General features: G+C 36.5%; 1 protein-coding gene across 10 annotated transcripts in view; it reads right to left on the bottom strand.

The window, feature by feature from the left end:
- The window catches only part of MIPOL1 (mirror-image polydactyly 1), a 404420-nt gene that overhangs the window by 231340 nt on the left and 150086 nt on the right, over window positions 1-22994 (bottom strand). For 8 of the 10 annotated variants that reach the window (XM_050798627.1, XM_050798636.1, XM_050798629.1 and 5 more), the window contains one exon: window positions 7894-8001. The exons of the other annotated variants lie outside the window; for them this stretch is intronic. In XM_050798627.1, the coding sequence (XP_050654584.1) occupies window positions 7894-8001 (108 nt within the window). The remainder of the gene's footprint in view (window positions 1-7893; window positions 8002-22994) is intronic. 10 annotated transcript variants of the gene reach the window in all.

Consider the following 22994-nt stretch of genomic DNA (forward strand, 5'->3'; position numbering starts at 1 on the left):
GATATAGTTGCTTAATGTTCTTTCAGTGGCTCATTGGCTAAGAGGTTCAATGGTGTTATAGCCAGCTACCCTTGGTCTTTGTCTCATGACTATAAAATGACTGCTGCAATTTCAGACAGCACGTAATAAGAAGGGAGGAAGGAGTGATGTTTACTTCATCTGCCCTTATCTAAGGAAAACAAAAACTTTTACAAAGATATCCCTCTTTCCTCCTCCCCTACTACTGTAGATTCATTTTTATGTCTCACTGGTAAAAAGAAAAGCTGAGGAAGTATTTAACTTCTCCAGTGTCTACAACAGAGTCATGCAAAGGAGAGTATGACTGGAAATAAATGTTGAGTTATACAATCAATAGTGTTTGACTCAGGTCTTGATTTCCTCCCGGGGAGAAGGCTTACAGAGTCAAATTAGGCATTTGGATTCAAACTTGCTGTGGTTAAGCAGACATTAAGATATTCAAGTGGAAGAGCAGACATAGGATCATTAGGACAAAAATGATAGGTGATGCCATAGGGAAAGATGAAATTGAGAAGACTACAAAAGAGAAACACCAACTGCTGGTGAGAATATGGAGCAACAGAAGTTCTCATTCATTGCTGGTGGAAAAGCAAAATGGTACAGCTACCTTGGAAGACAATTGGTCAGCTTCTTATAAAACTAAATATATTTTTACATATGATCCAGAAATTGTACTCCTTAGTACATTCTCAAATGAGTTGAAAACACCTGGGTCCATACAAACAAAATGCACATGGGTGTTTATAGAAACTTTATTCATAAATGTCAAAACTTGGAAGCAACAAAGATGCCTTTCAGTAGATGACTGACTAAATAAACTGTGGTATATCCACACAATTAAATGTGATTTAGCTGGTGCTAAGAGTTTAGCACCAACAAACCTCTTAGCCCATGAGCCACTGACAGAACATTAAGCAACTATATCCTGATTTGTTTTTTGAGCAAGAGAAAAAAAAAGGCCTACATTTTAAGTACTTAAAAAAAAAAGTTGTAAAGCCATCAAAAGATATCTATGAATTTTAAATGCATATTACTAAGTTATAGAAGCCAATATGAAAAGGCTACATATTCTATAATTCCAACTATATGACATTCTGGAAAGAGCAAAACTATGGAAACAGCAAAAAGCTGGTCAGGAGGGATGAACAAGCAGACCACAGAGGATATTCTGGGCAGTGAAACTGTCCTGCATGATACTATAATGACTACACAACATTATACATTTATCAATAACCACTCAATGTTCAACACCAAGTGAATTCTAATGTAAACTATGAACTTTTGGTTATGATGATGTGTCAATGTAGGTTCAATGACTATAACAAATATACCACTCTGGTGCAGGATGTTGATAGTGGGAGAGGTTGTATGTCTGTGGGACCAGTGAGTATATGGAAACTCTGTGTTTTGCAATTTTGACGTGAATCTAAAACTACTCTAAAAAGCAAAGTTTATTTTAAAAAATAAGAATGAGGAAACAACTAACCCAGAAAACATTTATTCTTTAGAAATAGAAAAATAAGCACCAACAATTAAGACTAAGTAAGGAAGAGCAAACAAAGAGGGAAAAAAATGGGGATACAGTGACAGTAAACTACAGAAAGCCAGTCACAGGAGTAACTGCCTGTAACTGCCTACTTGGGAAGCTGAGGCAGGAGGATTGCTTGAGCCCAGGAGTTTGAGATCAGCCTGGGTAACATGGTGAGAATGAAAGAAAGAAAGAAAAGAAAGAGAAGAGGAGAAGAGAAGAGAAGAGAAGAACAGGAAGAGAGGAAAGAAAACCAGTATGTCAAGAGGGTAGGACCCAACAAGATTAAAATGAGTTATTCTTCTTAGGTTGATTGGGATGTAAAGATAATAAATAATAAATACCAAAGTTTTATCAGCAATCAGAGCTCTTTTATAATCTAAGGAAGATTCACTTTCAATGGAATTACATTGGACAGTTCCAATTATAGGAAGGAAATGTGTGAGTAGGAAGGTAAATTAATAAATTAAAAAGGAGGCTGGGCATGGCGGCTCATGTCTGTAATCCCCACACTGTGGGAGGTCAAGGTGGAATGATCACTTGAGCCCAGGAGTTTGAGACTTCATCTCCACAAATAATAAAAAAATCAGCTGGACATGGTGGCACATGCCACGATTCCAGCTTGGGAGGCTGAGGTGGAGGAATCACTTAAGCCAAGGTGGTTGAGGCTATAGTGAGCTGTAATTGTGCCATTGCACTCCAGCCTAGGTGACAGAGTGAGATGCTAACCTAAAAAAAAATTATAATAATAATGAAAATAATTCTTAAAAAGGATAGACAGAGAGACAAATTATGAATTAACTCCTATTCACAACTGCTACAAAAAGAATAAAATATCTAGGAATACAACTTACAAGGATGTGAAGGACCTCTTCAAGGAGAGCTACAAACCACTGCTCAAGGAAATAACAGAGGACACAAATAAATGGAAAAACATTCCATGCTCATGGATAGAAGAATCAATATTATGAAAATGGCCATACTGCCCAAAGTAATTCATAGATTCAATGTTATCACCATCAAGCTAACACGAACTTTCTTCACAGAATTAGAAAAAACTACTTTAAATTCCACATGGAACCAAAAAGGAGTCCACACAGCCAAGACAATCCTAAGCAAAAAGAACAAAGCTGGATGCATCACACTAACTGACTTCAAACTACACAAGGCTACAATAACCAAACAGCATGGTACTGGTAGCAAAACAGATATATAGACCAATGAAACAGAACAGAGGCCTCAGAAATAACGCCACACATCTACAAACATCTGATCTTTGACAAACCTGACAAAAACAAGCAATCGGTAAAGGATTCCATATTTAATAAATGGTGTTGGAAAAACTGGCTAGCCATATGCAGAAAACTGAAATTGGACCCCTTCCTTACACCTTACACAAAAATTAACTCAAGACAGTTTAAGACTTAAACATAAGACCTAACACCATAAAAACCCTAGAAGAAAACCTAAGCAATACCATTCAGGACACAGGCATGGGCAAAGACTTCATGACTAAAACATCAAAAGCAATGGCAACAAAAGTCAAAATAGACAAATGGGATCTAGTTAAACTAAAGAGCTTCTGCATGGCAAAAGAAACTACCATCAGAGTGAACAGGCAACCTACAGAATGGGAGAAAATTTTTGCAATCTACCTATCTGACAAAGGGCTAATATCCAGAACCTACAAATAACTTAAACAAATTTACCCCCAAAAAAACCAAACAACCCCATCAAAAAGTGGACAAAGGATATGAACAGACACTTCTCAAAAGAAGACATTTATGCAGCCAACAAAAATATGAAGAAAAGCTCATCATCACTGGTCATTAGAGAAATGCAAATCAAAACCACAATGAGATACCATCTCATGCCAGTTACAATGGTGATCATTAAAAAATCAGGGAACAACAGATGCTGGACAGGATGCATAGAAATAGGAACACTTTTACACTGTTGGTGGGAGTGTAAATTAGTTCAATTATTGTGGAAGACAGTGTGGTAATTCCTCAAGGATCTAGAACTACAAATATCATTTGGCCCAGCAATTCCATTACGGGGTATACACCTAAAGAATTATAAATCATTCTACTATAAAGACACATGCACACTTACGTTTATTACGGAACTGTTCACAATAGCAGACTTGGAACCAACCCAAATACCCATCAATGATAGACTGGGTAACGAAAATGTGGCACATATACACTATGGAATGCTATGCAGCCATCAAAAAGGATGAGTTTATGTCCTTTGCAGGGACATGGATGAAGCTGGAAATCATCATTCTCAGCAAACTAACACAGGAACAGAAAATCGAACACTGCATGTTCTCACTCATAAGTGAGAGTTGAACAATGAGAATACATGGACACAGGGAGGGGAACATCACACAGTGGGACCTGTCTGGCGGTGGGGGGCTAAGGGACGGATATCATTAGGAGAAATGCCTAATGTAGATGATGGGTTGATGGGTGCAGCAAGCCACCATGGCATGTGTATACCTATGTAACAAACCTGCATGTTCTGCACACGTACCCCAGAACTTAAAGTATAACGAAAAAAAAAAAAAAGAAGAAAGGATAGAAAGGCAATATATATGAATTTCCTTATTAAGTTTGATGTCTACATATTTATATCTAACGCAAATTTATTTTAAAAACATTACATGTTCAAGGCTGGGCTTGGTGACTCATGCCTGTAATCCCAGCACTTTGGGAGGCCAAGGCAGGCGGATCACTTGAGGCCAGGAGTTCGAGACCAGGGTGGGCATTGTGGTAAAACCCTATCTCTACTAAAAATACAAAAATTAGTGAGCGTGGTGGTGCATGCCTGTAATCCCAGCTACTTGGGAGGCTGAGGCCAGAGAATCACTTGAACCTGGGAGGCAGAAGTTGCAGTGAACTGAGATCGAGCCACTGCACTCCTGCCAGGGCATCAGAGTGAGACTCTGTTTCAGAATGAAGAAACAAACAAAATCACGTGTTCAAAAACATGTTCTTCCAGAAACCAATTTCTTAAGTAGATAAAATTTACTTTAAACAAGAAAATAAGCTGTTTTTTAAAAAAGTAACTTTCAGAATATATACTAGTATCAATATAATTCAGTCTCTTATCCTATAGATACCACTGTGTTTTACTTGTTATTAGGGAAAATAGAAAATATAAAAGTAGGAGAAACAGTGCTATGCCTTGCAATTTTTTTTTCTTTTTCTTTTTCTTTTTTTTTTTTGAGATGGAGTCTCACTCTGTTGCCCAGGCTGGAATGCAGTGGCACAATCTCTGCTCACTGCAACCTCTGCCTCCTGGGCTGAAGCAATTCTCCTGCCTCAACCTTCTGAGTAGCTAGGATTACAGGCATCCACCACCACGCCTTGCTCATTTTAGTATTTTTTAGTAGAGACGGGTTTTCATTATGTTGGCCAGGCTGATGTCGAACTCTTGACCCCAAGTGATCCACCCGTCTCAGCCTCCCTAAGTGCTGGGATTACAGGTGTGAACCACCACACCCGGCCTGCAAAATTATCTAGCATAACTGCATCCTACATTAAAAAGAATGCTTATAAATGATCAGTAAAAATCTTATCTTAGTCTCTATCATAAAAAGTAATTTAGAAAAAAATCTCTGGTTATTAGAATAAACAGACATTATTATTAAAATGACACTAGATTATTAAAAAGTATTTCCTTGCATGATAACTGATTTTGCTATAACTATTTTGGAAAATTCTATGTAATCTATGACTACTAATTGTGATTGTTTTCCCCCAAATATATCTCTAGAATCGTTACCTTTAGGAATTTCCGTGTAATTCAATAAAATAAAGCATGAATTTTTCAGTTTTTACCCTACTCAAGTTGACATTTAATAGTGATATTCATAACAGTACTATTTATAATACTAAAAATATTATTGGCAGACTGAAAGCTTTAGAGACAGTGAATCGTTTTTAAAGGTTGTTTCTGACACTTACTAGATACTAATTAAATATTAAATCAGTTAACCGAAAAATGATACTTATAAATAAGTTGTAAAAGATAAACATATTGCTCAGAAAGGAGGCAAACTGTTCACTCACCAGATAGCTTGGTAGTAAACTTATTATTCATTAACTCATATGACAACTTAAAGGTACATAGCGCTATAATTAATGCATCAAATAAAAAACAAAAACTTCCTGGAAGGTAAGAGTAATTTTTAAAAAATGATTCAGAATAAAGCAAATGTTTTATAATTGACCTAATTTTCAGAAAAAATTTAGAGTTTCTCATGAGGAAATATGGCATAAAATTAATAAAAAATTTGTCAGTGTTATGCAAGACAGACCATTTTAAAACAAGCTTAAATGAACACAGATGCTTAATAAAGATTGAGTTGATAAGTTTTAAAAAATTAATTCTTCCTTTCATCTTTACCAAGAATTTAAGCTAGCTTACTTAATGAATGTTACGAAGGATTAAAAGGCAACAGAAAAATTTGAGACTTTTGCAAAAAAAGATAAGCAACTAGAAAAGATTTTAATATAGTATATTTGTCAGGAGTGAAAATATAGCTATATTGTTTTAAATTAGATAGTAGTCTACAGTTAGCAGAAATTTCTATCTTATGGGGGTTTAATGTTTGTTTTGAACTTATCTATTTCCAGCCTGGCCAACATGGTGAAACCCCGACTTTACTAAAAACACAAAAATTAGCCAGGCGTGGTGGTGGGCACCTGTAGTCCCAGCTACACAGGAGGCTGAAGCAGGAGAAACGCTTGAACCCAGGAGGCAGAGTTTGTAGTGAGCCAAGATCACACCACTGCACTCGAGCCTGGGCAATGGAGCGACACTCTGTCTCAAAAAAAAAATTATTCCATCTATTTCCTTATCTCTCTCCATAAATAGCAGCTATCATTTCACTAAATTCAACAGAAACACACAACCAGAAGTGCCAGAATAAAGACCATGAAATTAACATATACTTAACAAACTAGAATTTTTATTTTAGGCACTGTTTTAAATGGAGACTGCCATATCATATTAAGCCCATTAAATCTGTCCCCTAACACTGACAAATTAACACTGACAAATTAGCATACATTATGGAAGCTGCTTTTCAAATAATGTTTTCTATTTTGCAAGTATACATTTTAAAAATTATTACTACTTTTCATAAAATAGTAAATTCCTTGGGGGTAATTAGAAATAATCACAGCAATCTATAATTTGTTCCTTTCTCACTTATCGTTTTCATCTATCTAAAGCAGAAAGTGCATTAAACAATAATAACAAAGATATTATAAGCCTACCACTAAAAATATCAAAATGAAGTTAAATACATTTTGTGGAAAAATCTGACTTCTACCAAATCTTATACTTCTTAGACAGATTAAAAATATTTTCTACATTAAAATGTCACAATTTTCCTCAATTTTGGTACATGATTCCAGCTTAGTGAGTTATACAGCTAATGCCATGATATTGCTCTGTAATATGCAGCAAAAAAAAAAAAAAATTTAAGACAGCGAAGTAGAATATAACCTTCTTGGTAGCAAATCTTTTCTTATTATACAATAAAAACAATGATGAATCTTTTCTGTTTCTCATGGATTTCTTTTTTTAAACCTTAGCAGGTTAGCATGAGAATGCAAGCACCTTGAAGGTAGAGACAACTACTGTGTACAGGCACTATACTGAGAACTGGGCAAAAGACAAAAAGTAAAATGAAAAGTCACAAGCACTTTAAGAAAAAAATATAATTAGGAGAATTAAAACCATGTCCTTTTTCATAATTACTTGATCTATATTACAATGGGACAGAACTTTTTGTTATGAAACGTGTATTTCACTTGTTGAAAGTTCTAGTTGAATTTATTATTTAACATCTTTCTTTCTCTTTTACTGTAACATTCTAAGTACCTCTTCATTTCCCAAACACATTCACATATTCTTCAAGGACTGTCAGTTCTGTGGGTGACTAATATTACAAAAGTCCTTTTAAAAATTATTACAATAAATATTGATGCAAAGCAAAGGCCCATAATTTAATTTTTTTCTTTTAATGTGGTCACTTTTTATTAACTGCAAAAGGTAATGATATAAAAAAGAAACAGAATAAACATGTACTAAAAGTTATTAATATACCATCACTCGAAATTCAGAAAATGTGTTGTTTTCACATACACATACATGAAATAAAATATACCCTAACAGAAGGGTGCTGTATCTGTGTTTAAAGAAGGGGTTGTTGGCAAACACCACAGCTCACTTCTGCTGCAATGTACACAACTGATATATGCAGCACAGAAAGCTGGCACCAAGGGCTTACAACCTTAATTTGCCTGCAAGAAGGAACGGAGATTTACCTTCAGAGCACGTTCTTGATTGTTTTCAGCAGTCAGATGTCTCACGTTGTTTGCTGAAGTCTGGTTCTGCTCTTTCAAATGATGAAGCTCCTGCTCTAGCCGTTTGCACTGCCACAGGGGAAGAATCCCATTAAGTAAAGGAGTTATAGCATTTTTTTCACCAAGCCACATGAATTAATGTAAATAATATCACTGTATTCTCTAAAATACAAGGTGGTTTTTTTTTTTTTTTTTTGGCAACAAGAATGGTAAGTAAAAGTAATGGTAAGTACAATAAATAAAAACATTGCTTATAGTATTCTAAAAATTCAATTACAATTTTCAGTTACTTTATTAATCTGAATGTTATATAAATCACAAAAACACTTTTATAAAATTAAGGTCGAACCATATTTAAAATTATTCTTTGAGCAAATGGTTCTGATTATCCATCTATTGGTTGAATAAAAGTGTGCTTCTAAAAATCATATTGGATTCTAAATAAACTACAATATGATATTGTATGATCACATTTTATCAATACTTTAAAATAAAAATTATAAGGTGTACATTCAGAAATATTTCCAGTTTTTAAAAATATCTAAGGAAACAATTTTATAGGGAAAAAAGCAATAGCCAGAGTGCCAAGACTTGGAAACAGATAAAGAATTAAGTGTTTTTAATTTCTCCCATTTTGATCAAATTTTACTTATAAGTAAAAGTGGTAACAAATATGTGAAATGATCACTTTCACCTATTTGGAATACAAGTAAAGAATATAAGAGAATATAAGTAAAAAAAATAAGTAAAAGTTTCAATGAGCCAATAGAAGCATCTGTGTTCAAAAAATTTTTGAAATATCTTGCCATTTCAATATAAGATTTCAATATAAATATGTAAAACACTTCACATAATAATTACACAGGCTATAAAATGGTGTGCTGTAAATCAGGACAATAGGAAGATACATGGGGGATTAAACAAATAAAGTACTAAACCCATCATTGAGGAAAAAGTTAAAAACCATTCCTTAATTTATCTATTTTAAAATTAGAATACTTAAAAAACAACTAATAAGGACACATACTGATTTAAGATCAGGAAAAAGTTCTTTCTAGATTATTTGACAAATGGATAGTTGTCATAATGGATGAATAAAAAATCATTACTTATTATGTTACAATCACAATGCAGCTATCATCCAAAATGACATTTCTTACTCCTCTGGTTTCTTCTGCCTCTGATCCAAATAATATTAGTCAGTATGTATCAATATTTCACAACTTTGAGTAATATACAAAATGTTTTGGAAGAAAAAGTCTTACCAGACTCCTGATACTGACTTAGATTGCCGAATGATGTCTGTGTACAAATGTGAAATTGAGTATACACATTTCATGCATAAATAATACAATTATAAAATCAAAACACTCTTAAAAATAAATAAAATAACCATAATATCAAGGCATTCCTAATCAACATTAATTTAATTTAGCAGATAGTTTTGTTGAAACTAAATTCTCCAAATATGATAAAATACTGACTGAGTGCAGATTTTTTTACATTGCCATGTCTATTCCATCATGAGCTGTATGACAACTTAATTCACCTATCACATTTTAAAAAATTTACATGAAAATTCTGTGACACATATTATGTGGCATTTATTTTCAGGAGACACATGATCTACATATTAAACTGTGTATCTTTTATAGCCAGTAAAAAAATATTTGGTCAGAATGCAATCAAATCACAGTGTGTGTTACTGAGGACACAAATTATGGCCCAAGAAAACGAATATGGCATAGCACTAACTGTGACGATAAAGTAGAGATACACTCTACTAAATTATCCTTTACATTTTCAACTAAATTTAATATAAAATTATTAAGTATTAAAATGTAATAACTAAGTGATCTATTAGGATTCAAAGGTGGAGCAGATTATTTTGGCTATGGGAGAAAGAATGTTTCATGGAGCTGCTGACATCTGAGTTGGGCTTGTTTTGGGCATGTGATTTTGTAAGCTGACACTGGAGAAAGAAGAAGAATACAGGAGAAAATAAATGAAAGTAGAAACTTAAGAAGTGTATCTGAAGAAAATGAGGAAGCACGGTCAAGAGTTGTGTGACACCTATTCTTTTCATTCCAAATAAATTAGAAATCACCCAGGAATAGGGATTTTTCCAAACTACATGGTAGAAACATAAAAAATTCACTCATTCATGCTCAAGAAATAAATGCTAAACGTTCTTGTAAAATAAATATTTGTAGCATATTTAACTACATTAAATGTTTATTTAAATTTACGTAATCCTATATTATTTCTTCATTTGACATTATCCTTGAAAAGTCTAACATATTCCCCACAATTGCATATTTATATATAATTTCTAGTGGTTTGTTTCTTTTTACTTTTATTAAACTCTGTAATTTTGAAATTTATTTTGATGCAACGGGATTGAACAGTTTATTCATTAGGAAGTGGCACACTATATTAATTACTGTCACTTTATAATTTCATAAAATAGTTATAAAGCAGATAAAGATCCTATCATTTAATCACATCTCAAATTTTATTGATATTCTCACCAAATTAATTCTTCAATGTTTATATTTTTAATTGTTGAATTTGTCATTTAAATGATACAGAAAGGGCAGGAGTAGCTATACTTATATCAGACAAAACAAATTTCAAGACAAAAACTCTAAGGAGAGACAAAGAAGATCATTATATAATGATAAAGTGGTCAATTCAGCAAGAGGATATAGCAATTTTAAATATATATGCACTCAACACTGGAGCACCCATATATATATAAAGCAAGTATTATTAGAGCTAAAGAGAGATATAGGCTCCAATACAACAATAGCTGGAGATATCGACATCTCATTTTCAGGGATGAACATATTTTCCATAAAGAAAATCAACAAAGGAACTTCAGACTGGATCTGAACTACAGACCAAATGGATCTACTAGATATTTACAGAACATCTCGTCCAAAGGCTGCACAATACACATTCTTTTCCTCAGCACATGGATCATTCTCATGGGTAGATCATATGTTAGGTCACAAAACAAGTCTTAAAAAAAAAAAAGAAATAATATCAAACATCTTCTCTAACCACAACAGAAGAAAACTAGAAATTAATAACAGGAGGAATTCTGGAAACTACACAAACACATCAAAATTAAACAATATGCTCCTGAATGACCAGTAGGTCAATGAAGAAATTAGGAAGAAAATGGAAAAACTTCTTGAAACAAATGATAATGGAAACACAACATCACTACAGGATACAGCAAAAGTAGTACTAAGAGGGAAGTTTACAGAGATAAGTGCCTACAGCATAAAAGAAAAAAAACCTCAAACAAACAATCTTAACAATGCATCTTAAAGAACTAGAAAAGAAAGAGCAAACTAAACCCAAAATTAGTAGAAGGAACAATAAAGTTCAGAGTAAAAATGAATAAATCTGAAATGAAAAAAAATACAAGAGATCCATGTAACAAAAGCCAGACTAAGAAAAAGGAGGGAAAATTCAAATAAGTAAACTTCAAAGATGAAAAGAGATACTAAAATCAATATGACAGAAATTCAAAGGATTATTAGTGCCTACTATGAGCAACTATATGTCAATAAATTGAAGAATCTAGAAGAAATGGACACATTTCTAGACACAAACAACCTACTAAGATTGAGCCAGGAAGAAATCCAAAACCTGAACAGACCAATAGCAAGTAATGAGATCGAAGCCATAATAAAAAGTATCTCAGTAAAGAAAAGCCTTGGACCTGATTGCTTCACTGCTGAATTCTAATAAATATTTAAAGAAGAACAAATACCGGTCCTACTCAAACTATTCTGAAAAACAGAAGAAGAGGGAAGACTTCCAAACACATTCTACAAGGCCAGTATTATCATAATACCGAAACCAGACAAAGACACATCAAAAAAAGAAAACTATAGGCCAATATCTCTGATGCATATTGATGCAAAAATCCTCAACAAAACACTAGCAAATGAGTTCAATAATACATTAAAAATATCATGCATCATGACTAAGAGGGATTTATCCCTGGGATGCAAGGATGATTCAACATATGCAAATCAATCAATGTGATACATCACGTCAACAGAGTGAAGGACAAAAACCACATGATCATTTTAATTGATGCTGAAAATGCATCTGATGAAATTTAACATCCCTGCATGATAAAAACACTCAAAAAATTGGGTACAGAAAGAACGTACATCAACATAATAAAAATCACATACGACAGACCCACAACAAGCATCATACTGAATGGGGAAAAATTGAAAGCCTTTCCTCTAAGATCTGGAAAACAACAAGGATGCCCACTTTCACCACTGTTATTCAATATAGTATTGTAAGTCCTAGCCAGAGCAATCTGACAAGAGAAAGAAATAAAGGGCATCCAAACTGGAATGGAAGAAGTCAAATTATCCTTGTTTGCAAATGATATGATCATATATTTTGAAAAACCTAAAGATTCCACATACACACAAAAAAATTATTAGAATTGATAAACAAATTCAGTAAGGTTGCAGGATACAAAATCAACATACAAAAATAAGTAGCATTTCTATATGACAACCGTGAAAAATCTGAAAAAGAAATTTTAGAAAACACTCCCATTTATCACAGTTTTAGATAAAATTAAATACAAAGAGATTAATTTAACCAAAGAAATGCAAGATCTCTATAACGAAAACTATGAAACACTGATGAAAGAAATTAAAGAGAAAACCAAAAAATGAAAAGACAGTCCATGTTCATGGATTGGAAGAGTCAACATTGTAAAAACGTAGGTACTACCCAAAGCAATATACAGATTCAAGGCAATCTCTATCAAAATACCAACTACATTCTTCACAGATATAGAAAAAAAATCCCAAAATTTATATGGAACCAGAAGTGATGCAGAAGACCCAAAGTTACCCTAAACAAAAGAACAAAACTGGAGGAATCACTTTACCTCACTTTAAATTATACTACAGAGCAAGAGTAAACAAAACAGCACGGTTTGGACATAAAAACACATAGACCAATGGAACAGAATAGAAAACCCAGAAACAAATCCACACATCTGCAGTGAACTAATTTTTAACAAAAAAAGTGCCAAGAACATACACTGGGGAAAAGACAGTCTCTTCATTAAATGGTGCTGGGAAAACTGGATTTCCATATGCAGAAGAATAACTAGACCACTAACCCTTGCCATATACAAAAAATCAAATCAAAATGGATGAAAGACTTAAATCTAAGACCTCAGATTATGAAACTACTACAGAAAATATAAGGGAAAATCTCCAGGACACTGGTCTAAGCAAAACTTTATTGGTTTCCATTCCAAGATAGTCGAAGAGGAACAGCTCCAGTCTGCAGATCCAAGTGTGATCCACACAGAAGATGGGTGATTTCTGTATCTCCAGCTGAAGTACCTAGTTCCTCTCATTGGCATTGGTTGCACAGTGGGTGCAGCCCACAGTGGTTGAGCTGAAGCAGGGCAGGGCGTCACCTCACCTGGGAAGTGCAAGGGGTTGGGGGATTTCCCTTTCTTAGCCAAGGGAAGGGGTAACAGATTGTACCTGGAAAAATGGTACATTCCCGCCAAAATACTGTACTTTTCCCATGGTCTCAGCAACCAGCAGAACAGGAGATTTTCTCCTATGCCTGGCACGGCAGGTCCCACGCCCACAGAGCCTTGCTCACTGCTAGCACAGCAGTCTGAGATCAACCTGTGAGGCTGCAGCCTGGCTAGGGGAGGGGCATCTGCCATTGCTGAGGCTTAAGTAGGCAAACAAAGCAGCCAAGAAGCTTGAACTGTGTGGAGGCCCCCGCAGCTCGGGAAGGCCTACTGCCTCTATAGACTCCACCTCTGTGGGTAGGGCATAGCTGAAAAAAAGGCAGCAGACAACTTCTGCAGACTTAAACATCCCTGTCTGACAGCTCTGAAGAGAGCAGTGGTTCTTGCAGCATGACGTTTGAGCTCTGAGAACGGACAGACAGCCTCCTCAAGTAGGTCCCTGACACCCATGTAGCCTAACTGGAAGATACCTCCCAATGAGGCTGACAGACACCTCATACAGGCGGATGCCCTCTGGGACAAAGCTTCCAGAAAAAGGATCAGGCAGCAATATCTGCTGTTCTGCGATATTTCTGTTCTGTAGCCTCTGCTGGTGATATGCAGGCACATAGGGTCTGGAGTGGACCTCCAGCAAACTCCAACAGACCTGCAGCTGAGGACCTGACTGGTAGAAGAAAAACTAACAAACAGAAAGGAATAGCATCAACATCAACAAAAAGGACATCCACACCAAAACCCCAACTGTAGGTCAAGAACATCAAAGACCAAAGGTAGATGAAACCATAAAGATGGGAAGAAACCAGAGGAGAAAAGCTGAAAATTATAAAAACCAGAGTGCCTCTTCTCCTCCAAAGGATCGCAGCTCTTCGCCAGCAACAGAACAAAGCTGGATGGAGAATGACTTTGACAATTTGACAGAAGTAGGCTTCAGAAGGTCGGTAGTAACAAACTTCTCCAAGCTAAAGGAGCATGTTCTAACCCATGGCAAGGAAGCTAAAAACCTTGAAAAAAGGTTAGAGAAATGACTAACTAGAATAAACAGTATAGAGAAGACCTTTAATGACCTGATGGAGCTGAAAACCATGGCACGAGAATGTCGTGACACATGCACAAGCATCAATAGCCAACTCAATCAGGTGGAAGAAAGGATTATCAATGATAGAAGATCAAATTAATGAAATAAAGTGAGAGGAGAAGTTTAGGGAAAAAAGAGTAAAAAGAAATGAACAAAGCCTCCAAGAAATATGGGACTATGTGAAAAGACCAAATCTACATTTGATTGGTGTAACTGAAAGTGATGGGGAGAATGGAATCAAGCTGGAAAACACTCTTCAGGATATTATGCAGGAGAACTTCCCCAGCCTAGCAAGGCAGGCCAACGTTCAAATTCAGGAAATACAGAGAATGCCACAAAGATACTCCTTGAGAAGAGCAACCCCAAGACACAAAATTCTCAGATTCACCAAGGTTGAAACGAAGGAAAAAATGTTAAGGGCAGCCAGAGAGAAAAGTTGGGTTACCCACAAAGGGAAGCCCATCGGACTAACAGTGCATCTCTTGGCAGAAACCCTACAAGCCGGAAGAGAGTAGGGACCAATATTCAACACTCTTAAAGAAAAGAATTTTCAACCCAGAATTTCATATCCAGACAAACTAAGCTTCATAAGTGAAGGAGAAATAAAATCCTTTACAGACAAGCAAATGCTGAGAGATTTTGTCACCACCAGGCCTGCCTTATAAGAGCTCCTGAAGGAAGCACTAAACATGGAAAGGAACAACCAGTACCAGCCACTGCAAAAACATGCCAAACTGTAAAGACCATCAATGCTGTGAAGAAACTGCATCAATTAATGGGCGAAGTAACCAGCTAACATCATAATGACAGGATCAAATTCACACATGAGAATATTAACCTTAAATATAAATGGGTTAAATGCCCCAATTAAAAGACATAGACTGACAAATTGGTTAAAGAGTCAAGACCCAAGAGTGTGTTGTGTTTAGAAGACCCATAGCATGTGCAGAGACACACATAGCTCAAAGTAAAGGGATGGAGGAAGATCTACCAAGCAAATGGAAAGCCAAAAAAAGCAGGCATTGCAATCCTAGTCTCTGATAAAACAGCCTTTAAAGCAACGAAGATCAAAAGACAAAGAGCACTTTGAAAGGCCAAGGCGGATGGATCATGAGGTCAGGAGATCGAGACCATCCTGGCTAATATGGTATAACCCAGTCTCTACTAAAAATACAAAAAAGTAGCCAGGTGTGGTGGCAGGCGCCTGTGGTCCTAGCTACTTGGGAGGGTGAAGCAGGAGAATGGCAAGAACCTGGGGAAGGTGGAGCTTGCATTGAGCCGAAATCACACCATTGCATTCTAGACTGGGCAAGAGCAAAAACAAACAAACAAACAAACAGAAAGGAAAAGAAAAAAGAGAGACTAAAAAGGCCATTACATAATTATAAAGGGATCAATTCAACAAGGACAGCTAACTATCCTAAATATATATGCACCCAAACAGGAACACCCAGATTCATAAAAAAAGTCCTTAGAGACCTAGAAAGAAACTTAGACTCCCACACAATAGTAATGGGAGACCTTAACACCCCATTGTCAACATTAGACAGATCAACGAGACAGAAGGTTAACAAGGATATCCAGGACTTGAATTCAGCTCTGCATCAAGCGGACCCAATAGATATCTACAGAACTCTCACCCCAAATCATCAGAATATACATTCTTCTCAGCACCACATCACATTTATTCTACAACTGACCACATAATTCGAAGTAAAGCACTCCTCAGCAAATGTAAAAGAACAGAAATCACAACAAACTGTCTCTCAGACCACAGTGCAATCAAATTAGAACTCAGGATTAAGAAACTCACTCAAAACTGCACAACTACATAAAAGCTGAACAACCTGCTCCTGAATGACTACTGGGTACATAACGAAATGAAGGCAGAAATAAAGATGTTCTTTGAAACCAATGAGAACAAATATACAACATAACAGAATCTCTGGGACACATTTAAAGCAGAGTGTAGAGGGAAATTTATAGCACTAAATGCCCACAAGAGAAAGCAAGAAAGATCTAAAATTGACATCCTACTATCACAATTAAAAGAACTAGAGAAGCAAGAGCAAATAAATACAAAAGCTAGCAGAAGGCAAGAAATAACTAAGATCAGAGCAGAACTGAAAGAGATAGGGACACAAAAAACCATTCAAAAAAAAAAATCAGTGAATCCAGGAGCTGGGTTTTTGAAAAGATCAACAAAATTGATAGACTGCCAGCCAGACTAACAAAGAAGAAAAGAGAGAAGACTCAAATAGATGTGGCCAGGCACGGTGGCTCATGACTGTAATTCCAGCACTTTGGGAGGCTGAGGCAGGCAGATCAGGAGTTCGAGACCAGACTGACCAACATGGTGAAACCCCGTCTCTACCAAAAATACAAAAAAATTAGCTGGGCATGGTAGCACGTGCCTGTAATCCCAGCTACTCGGGAGGCTGAGGCAGGAGAATCTCTTGAACCTGGAAGGTGGAGATTGCAGTGAGCTGAGATGGCGCCACTGCACTCCAGCCTGGGCAACAGAGCAAGACTCAGTCTCAAAAAAAAAAAAAAAGAATCAAATACACTCAATAAAAAATGATAAACAGGATATCACCACCGATCCCACAGAAATACAAACTACCATCAGAGAATACTATAAACATCTCTAGGCAAATAAACTAGAAAATCTAGAAGAAATGGAGAAATTCCGGGACACATACAACCTCCCAAGACTAAGCCAGGAAGAACTTGAATCTCTGAATAGACCAATAACAGGCTCTGAAATTGAGGCAATAATTAATAGCCTACCAACCAAAAAAGTCCAGGACCAGATGGATTCAAATCCTAATTCTACCAGAAGTAAAAAGAGGAGCTGGTACCATTCCTTCTAAAACTATTCCAGTCAATAGAAAAAGAGGGAATCCTCCCTAACTCATTGTATGAGGTCAGCATCATCCTGATACCAAAGCCTGGCAGAGACATAACAAAAAAAGAGAATTTTAGGCCAATATTCCTGATGAACATTGATGTGAAAATCCTCAGTAAACTACTGGCAAAGCGAATCCAGCAGCACATCAAGAAGCTTATCCACCACGATCAATGTGGCTTCATCCCTGGGATGCAAGGCTGGTTCAACATACCCACATCAATAAACATAATCCATCACATAAACATAAACAGGACCCATGACAAAAACCACATGATTATCTCAGATGCAGAAAAAGCCTTTGACAAAATTCAACAGCGCTTCATGCTAAAAACTCTCAATAAACTAGATATTGATGGAATGTATCTCAAAATAGTAAGAGCTATTTATGACAAACCCACAGCCAATATCATACTGAATGGGAAAAAACTGGAAGCATCCCCTTTGAAAATTGGCACACGACAAGGATGCCCTCTCTCACCACTCTTATTTAGCATAGTGTTGGAAGTTCTGGCCAGGGCAATCAGGCAAGAGAAAGAAATAAAAGGTATTCAATTAGGAAAAGAGGAAGTCAAATTGTCCCTGTTTGCAGATGACATGATTGTATATTTAGAAAACCCCATCATCTCAGCCCAAAACCTCGTTAAGCTGATAAGCAAATTCAGCAGTCTCAGGATACAAAATCAGTGTGCAAAAATCACAAGCATTCCTACACACCAAGTACAGACGAACAGCCAAATCATGAGTGAACTCCCATTCACAATTGCTACAAAGAGAATAAAATACCTAGGAATCCAACTTACAAGGGATGTAAAGGACCTCTTCAAGAAGAACTACAAACCACTGCTCAACAAAATAAAAAGAGGACACAAACAAATGGAAAAGCATTCCATGCTCATGGACAGAAATAATCAATATCATGAAAATGGCCATATTGCCCTAGGTAATTTATAGATTCAATGCTATCCCCATCAAGCTACTGACTTTCTTCAAAGAACTGGAAAAAAAAAACTACTTTAAAGTTCATATGGAACCTAAAAAGAGCCTGCATTGCCAAGACAATCCTAAGCAAAAAGAACAAAGCTGGAGGCATCAAGCTACCTGACTTCGCACTACCTGACTTCGTACTATACTATAAGGCTACAGTAACCAAAACAGCATGGTACTGATACCAAAACAGAGATATAGACTAATGGAACAGAACAGAGGCCTCAGAAATAACACCACACATCTACAACCATCTGATCTTTGACAAACCTGACAAAAACAGGAAATAAGGAAAGGATTCCCTATTTAATAAATGGTGCTGGGAAAACTGGCTAGCCATATGTAGAAAGCTGAAACTGGATCCCTTCCTTATACCTTATAAAAAAATTAATTCAAGATGGATTAAAGACTTAAATGTTAGATCTGAAACCATAAAAACCCTGGAAGAAAACCTAGGAAATACCATTCCAGACACAGGCATGGGCAAGGACTTCATGACTAAAACATCAAAAGCTATGGCAACAAAAGCCAAAATTGACAAATGGGATCTGATTAAACTAAAAAGCTTCTGTACAGCAACAGAAACTACCATCAGAGAGAACAGGCAACCTACAGGATGGGAGAAAAGTTTTGTAATCTACCCATCTAACAAAGGGCTGACATCCAGAATCTACAAAGAACTTTAACAAAATTTACAAGAAAAAAACAAATAACCCCATCAACAAGTGGGCAAAGGATCTGAAAGATATGAACAGACATTTCTCAAAAGCAGACATTTATGCAGGCAACAGACACATGTAAAAATGCTCTTCATCACTGGTCATCAGAGAAATGCAAATCAAAACCACAATGAGATACCATCTCATGCCAGTTAGAATGGTGATTATTAAAAAGTCAGGAAACAACAGATGCTGGAGAGGATGTGGAGAAATAGGAACATTTTTACACTTGTTGGTGGGAGTGTAAATTAGTTCAACCATTATGGAAGACAGTGTGGCAATTCCTCAACGATGTAGAACTAGAAATAACATTTGACCCAGCGATCCCATTACTGGGTATATACCCAAAAGATTATAAATCATGCTGCTATAAAGACACATGCACAGGTATGTTTACTGCAGCACTATTCACAATAACAAAGATTGGAACTAACCCAAATGTCCGTCAATGATAGACTGGATTAAGAAAATGTGGCATATACCTACAATGGAATACTATGCAGCCATAAAAAAGGATGAGTTCACGTCCTTTGTAGGGACATGGATGAAGCTGGAAACTATCATTCTCAGCAAACTATCGCAAGGACAGGAAACCAAACACCGCATGTTCTCACTCATAGGTGGAAACTGAAAAATGAGAAGACATGGACGTAGGGTGGGGAACATCACACACTGGGGCCTGTCGGGGGGAAGGGGGCTGGGGGAGGGATAGCATTAGGAGAAATACCTAATGTAAATGACGAGCTGATGGGTGCAGTAAACCATCATGGCCCATGCATACATATGTAACAAACCTGCACGTTTTGCACATGTACCCTAGAACTTAAAGTATAATTTAAAAATAACAAAAACAAAAACAAAATTCTTGAGCAATACCCCACAAGCACAGGCAACCAAAGCAAAAATGGACAAATGGGATCACTTCAAGTTAAAAATCTTCTGTACCGCAAAGGAAACAATCAATAAAGAGAAGAAACAACCCACAGAATGGGAGAAAATATTTGCAAATTATCCATCTGACAAGGAATTAATAACCAGGATATATAAGGAGCTCAAACAACTCTACAGGAAAAAATCTAATAATCCAATTTTTTAAAAAAAGGCAAAAGAATTGAATAGACATTTCTCAAAAAATGACATACAAATGGCAAACAGGCATATGAAAAGGTGTTCAATATCACTGATCAGCAGAGAAATATAAATCAAAACTACAATTCGATTATCATCTCACTCCAGTTAAAATGGCTTTTACCTAAAAGACAGATAACAACAAATGCTGGTGAGCATGTGGAAAAAGGGTGAAAAGGGTGAACATTTCTTGAGCAACATCCCGCAAGTACAGGCATCCAAAGCAAAAACGGACAAATGGGATCACATCAAGTTAAAAATCTTCTGCACAGCATAGGAAACAATCAACAAAGTGAAGAGACAACTCATGGTATGGGAGAAAATACTTGCAAATTGCCCATCTGTTGGTGAGAATGTAAGTTAGTATAACCACTATGGAGGAAATTTTGGAGGTTCCTCAGAAAACTAAAAACAGAGCTTATGATCCAGGAATCCCACTACTGGGTATATACCCCAAAGAAAGGAAATCGGTATATTGAAGAGATATCTGCATCCCCATGTTTGTTGCAGCACGGTTCACAACAGCCAATATTTGGAAGCACCCTAAGTGTTCATCAACAGATGACTGGATAAAGAAAATACGGCACATGTATATACAGTGGAGTATTATTCAATCACAAAAAAAAATGAGATCTTGTCATTTGCAATAACATGGATGGAACTGTAGATCATTAGGGTAAGTGAAACAATCCCAGCACAGAAAGAGATCGTTGCATGTTCTCACTTATTTGTGGGATCTGAAAATCAAAACAATTGAACTCATGGACACAGGGGTTAGAAGGATGGCTACCAAGGCTGGGCGCGGTGGCTCAAGCCTGTAATCCCAGCACTTTGGGAGGCCGAGGCGGGTGGATCACGAGGTCAGGAGATCGAGACTATCCTGGCTAACATGGTGAAACCCCGTCTCTACTAAAAATACAAAAAACTAGCCGGGCGTGGTGGCGGGCGCCTGTAGTCTCAGCTACTTGGGAGGCTGAGGCGGGAGAATGGCGTGAACCCGGGAGGCGGAGCTTGCAGTGAGCCGAGATCAGGCCACTGCACTCCAGCCTGGGAGACACAGCGAGACTCCGTCTCAAAAAAAAAAAAAAAAAAAAAAAAAAAAAAAGGATGGCTACCAGAAGCTGGAAACGGTAGGTGAGGGCTGGAGGGAAGTGGGGATGGTTAATAGGTACAAAAAAAAGAGTTAGGAAGAATGAATAAGACCTAATATTTGTCAGTAAAATAGGGTAACTATAATCAATGATAAGTGTACATTTAAAAATAACTAAAAGAATATAATTGTATTGTTTGTAACACAATAGATAAATACTTGAGGGGATAGATACCCCAAGATTATTGCATCCCTGTATCAAAACATTTCGTGTACCTTATAAATATATACACCTACCATGTACCCACAAAAATTAAAAATTAAAAAAAATTGTTAAATATATAAAGTAAAACAACAAACAAACAAACAAACAAAAAAACAGGAAAGAAAGAAAAAGAAAAGAAAAAGCAGAATGGGCTGGGCACAGTGGCGCATGCCTGTAACCCCAGCACTTTGGGGTTTGAGGCAGGAGAACTACTTGAGGCCAGGAGTTCAAGACCAGCCGGGGAACATACCAACACACCACATCTCCACAAAAATAAAAATTAAAAAATTTGTCAGGCATGGAGTCTTTCACCTGTAGTCCCACAGCCATTAGGGAGGCTGAAGTGGGAGATTACTTGAGTCCAGGAATTTAAGGCTACAATGAGTTATGGTCTTGCCATGGCATTCCAGCCTGGTCGACAGAGTGAGACCTTGTTTCTGAAAAGAAGAAAAAGAATACAGAAAGAGACAGGAAATAACACAAACTGCTATCACCAATGTTTACCAAATGTAAATTAATCTTTCATAATTCAGATTTTAAAAAATCAAAATATTAGAACTATATAACTAATTTATCCATGCTTAAATATCACCATTCTTTTCTCCCCCAAGGAATGCCTATTCTGAAGTGCATTTTTTTCAACCAATATTAAGCAATGACTCTGTTCCAGGCAGTTGTATATGGTTGGAGATACAGCATCTAACAAGCTAGGGAAAAATGCACTCTCGTGGAGTTCACATTCTAGTTGGGGAAAAGAGAAAACAAATGAAATAAGTAAATGAAATATATAGAATGATAAAGGTGAAAAATGTTGAAGAAAAACAGGTTAAAGGCATACAGAGTGCCAACAGAGTAAAGAAATACTTTGCAATTTCAAGTAGAAAAGACATAATTGAGAAGATATTTGAATACGGAGTCTAAGAAGAAATAGCACTAAATCTTGCATATCTTTGGAAGGAGTGGTTGAAGCAGAAGGAACAATAAGTGCAAAGGCCCCAAGGGGGAAACTTATTTGGTATATTTGAGTAATGGCAAAGAGAATCCTGTAGTAGGAATGAATGAAGTAAGCAAGGGGGAGAAGAGTAGGAGATGAGGTCAGTAGAGCCTTGAGATTCTTGTAAAGACTACTGCTTTTACTTTGAGTGAGATGGAAAGTTTCTAAAGGGTTTTGAGTAGAGAAGCCACATAATTTGTTTGACATTACTGTACATTCACATTGCCTGCTGTTAAGAATAGACAGTGACCAGGCACGGTGGCTCACACCTGTAATTCCAGCACTTTGGGAGGCCGAGGTGGGCAGATCACCTGAGGTCAAGATTACAAGACCAGCCCGGCC

This window comes from Macaca thibetana, chromosome 7 (genome assembly GCF_024542745.1).
Source record: "Macaca thibetana thibetana isolate TM-01 chromosome 7, ASM2454274v1, whole genome shotgun sequence".
Classification (NCBI taxonomy): Eukaryota; Metazoa; Chordata; class Mammalia; order Primates; family Cercopithecidae; genus Macaca; species Macaca thibetana.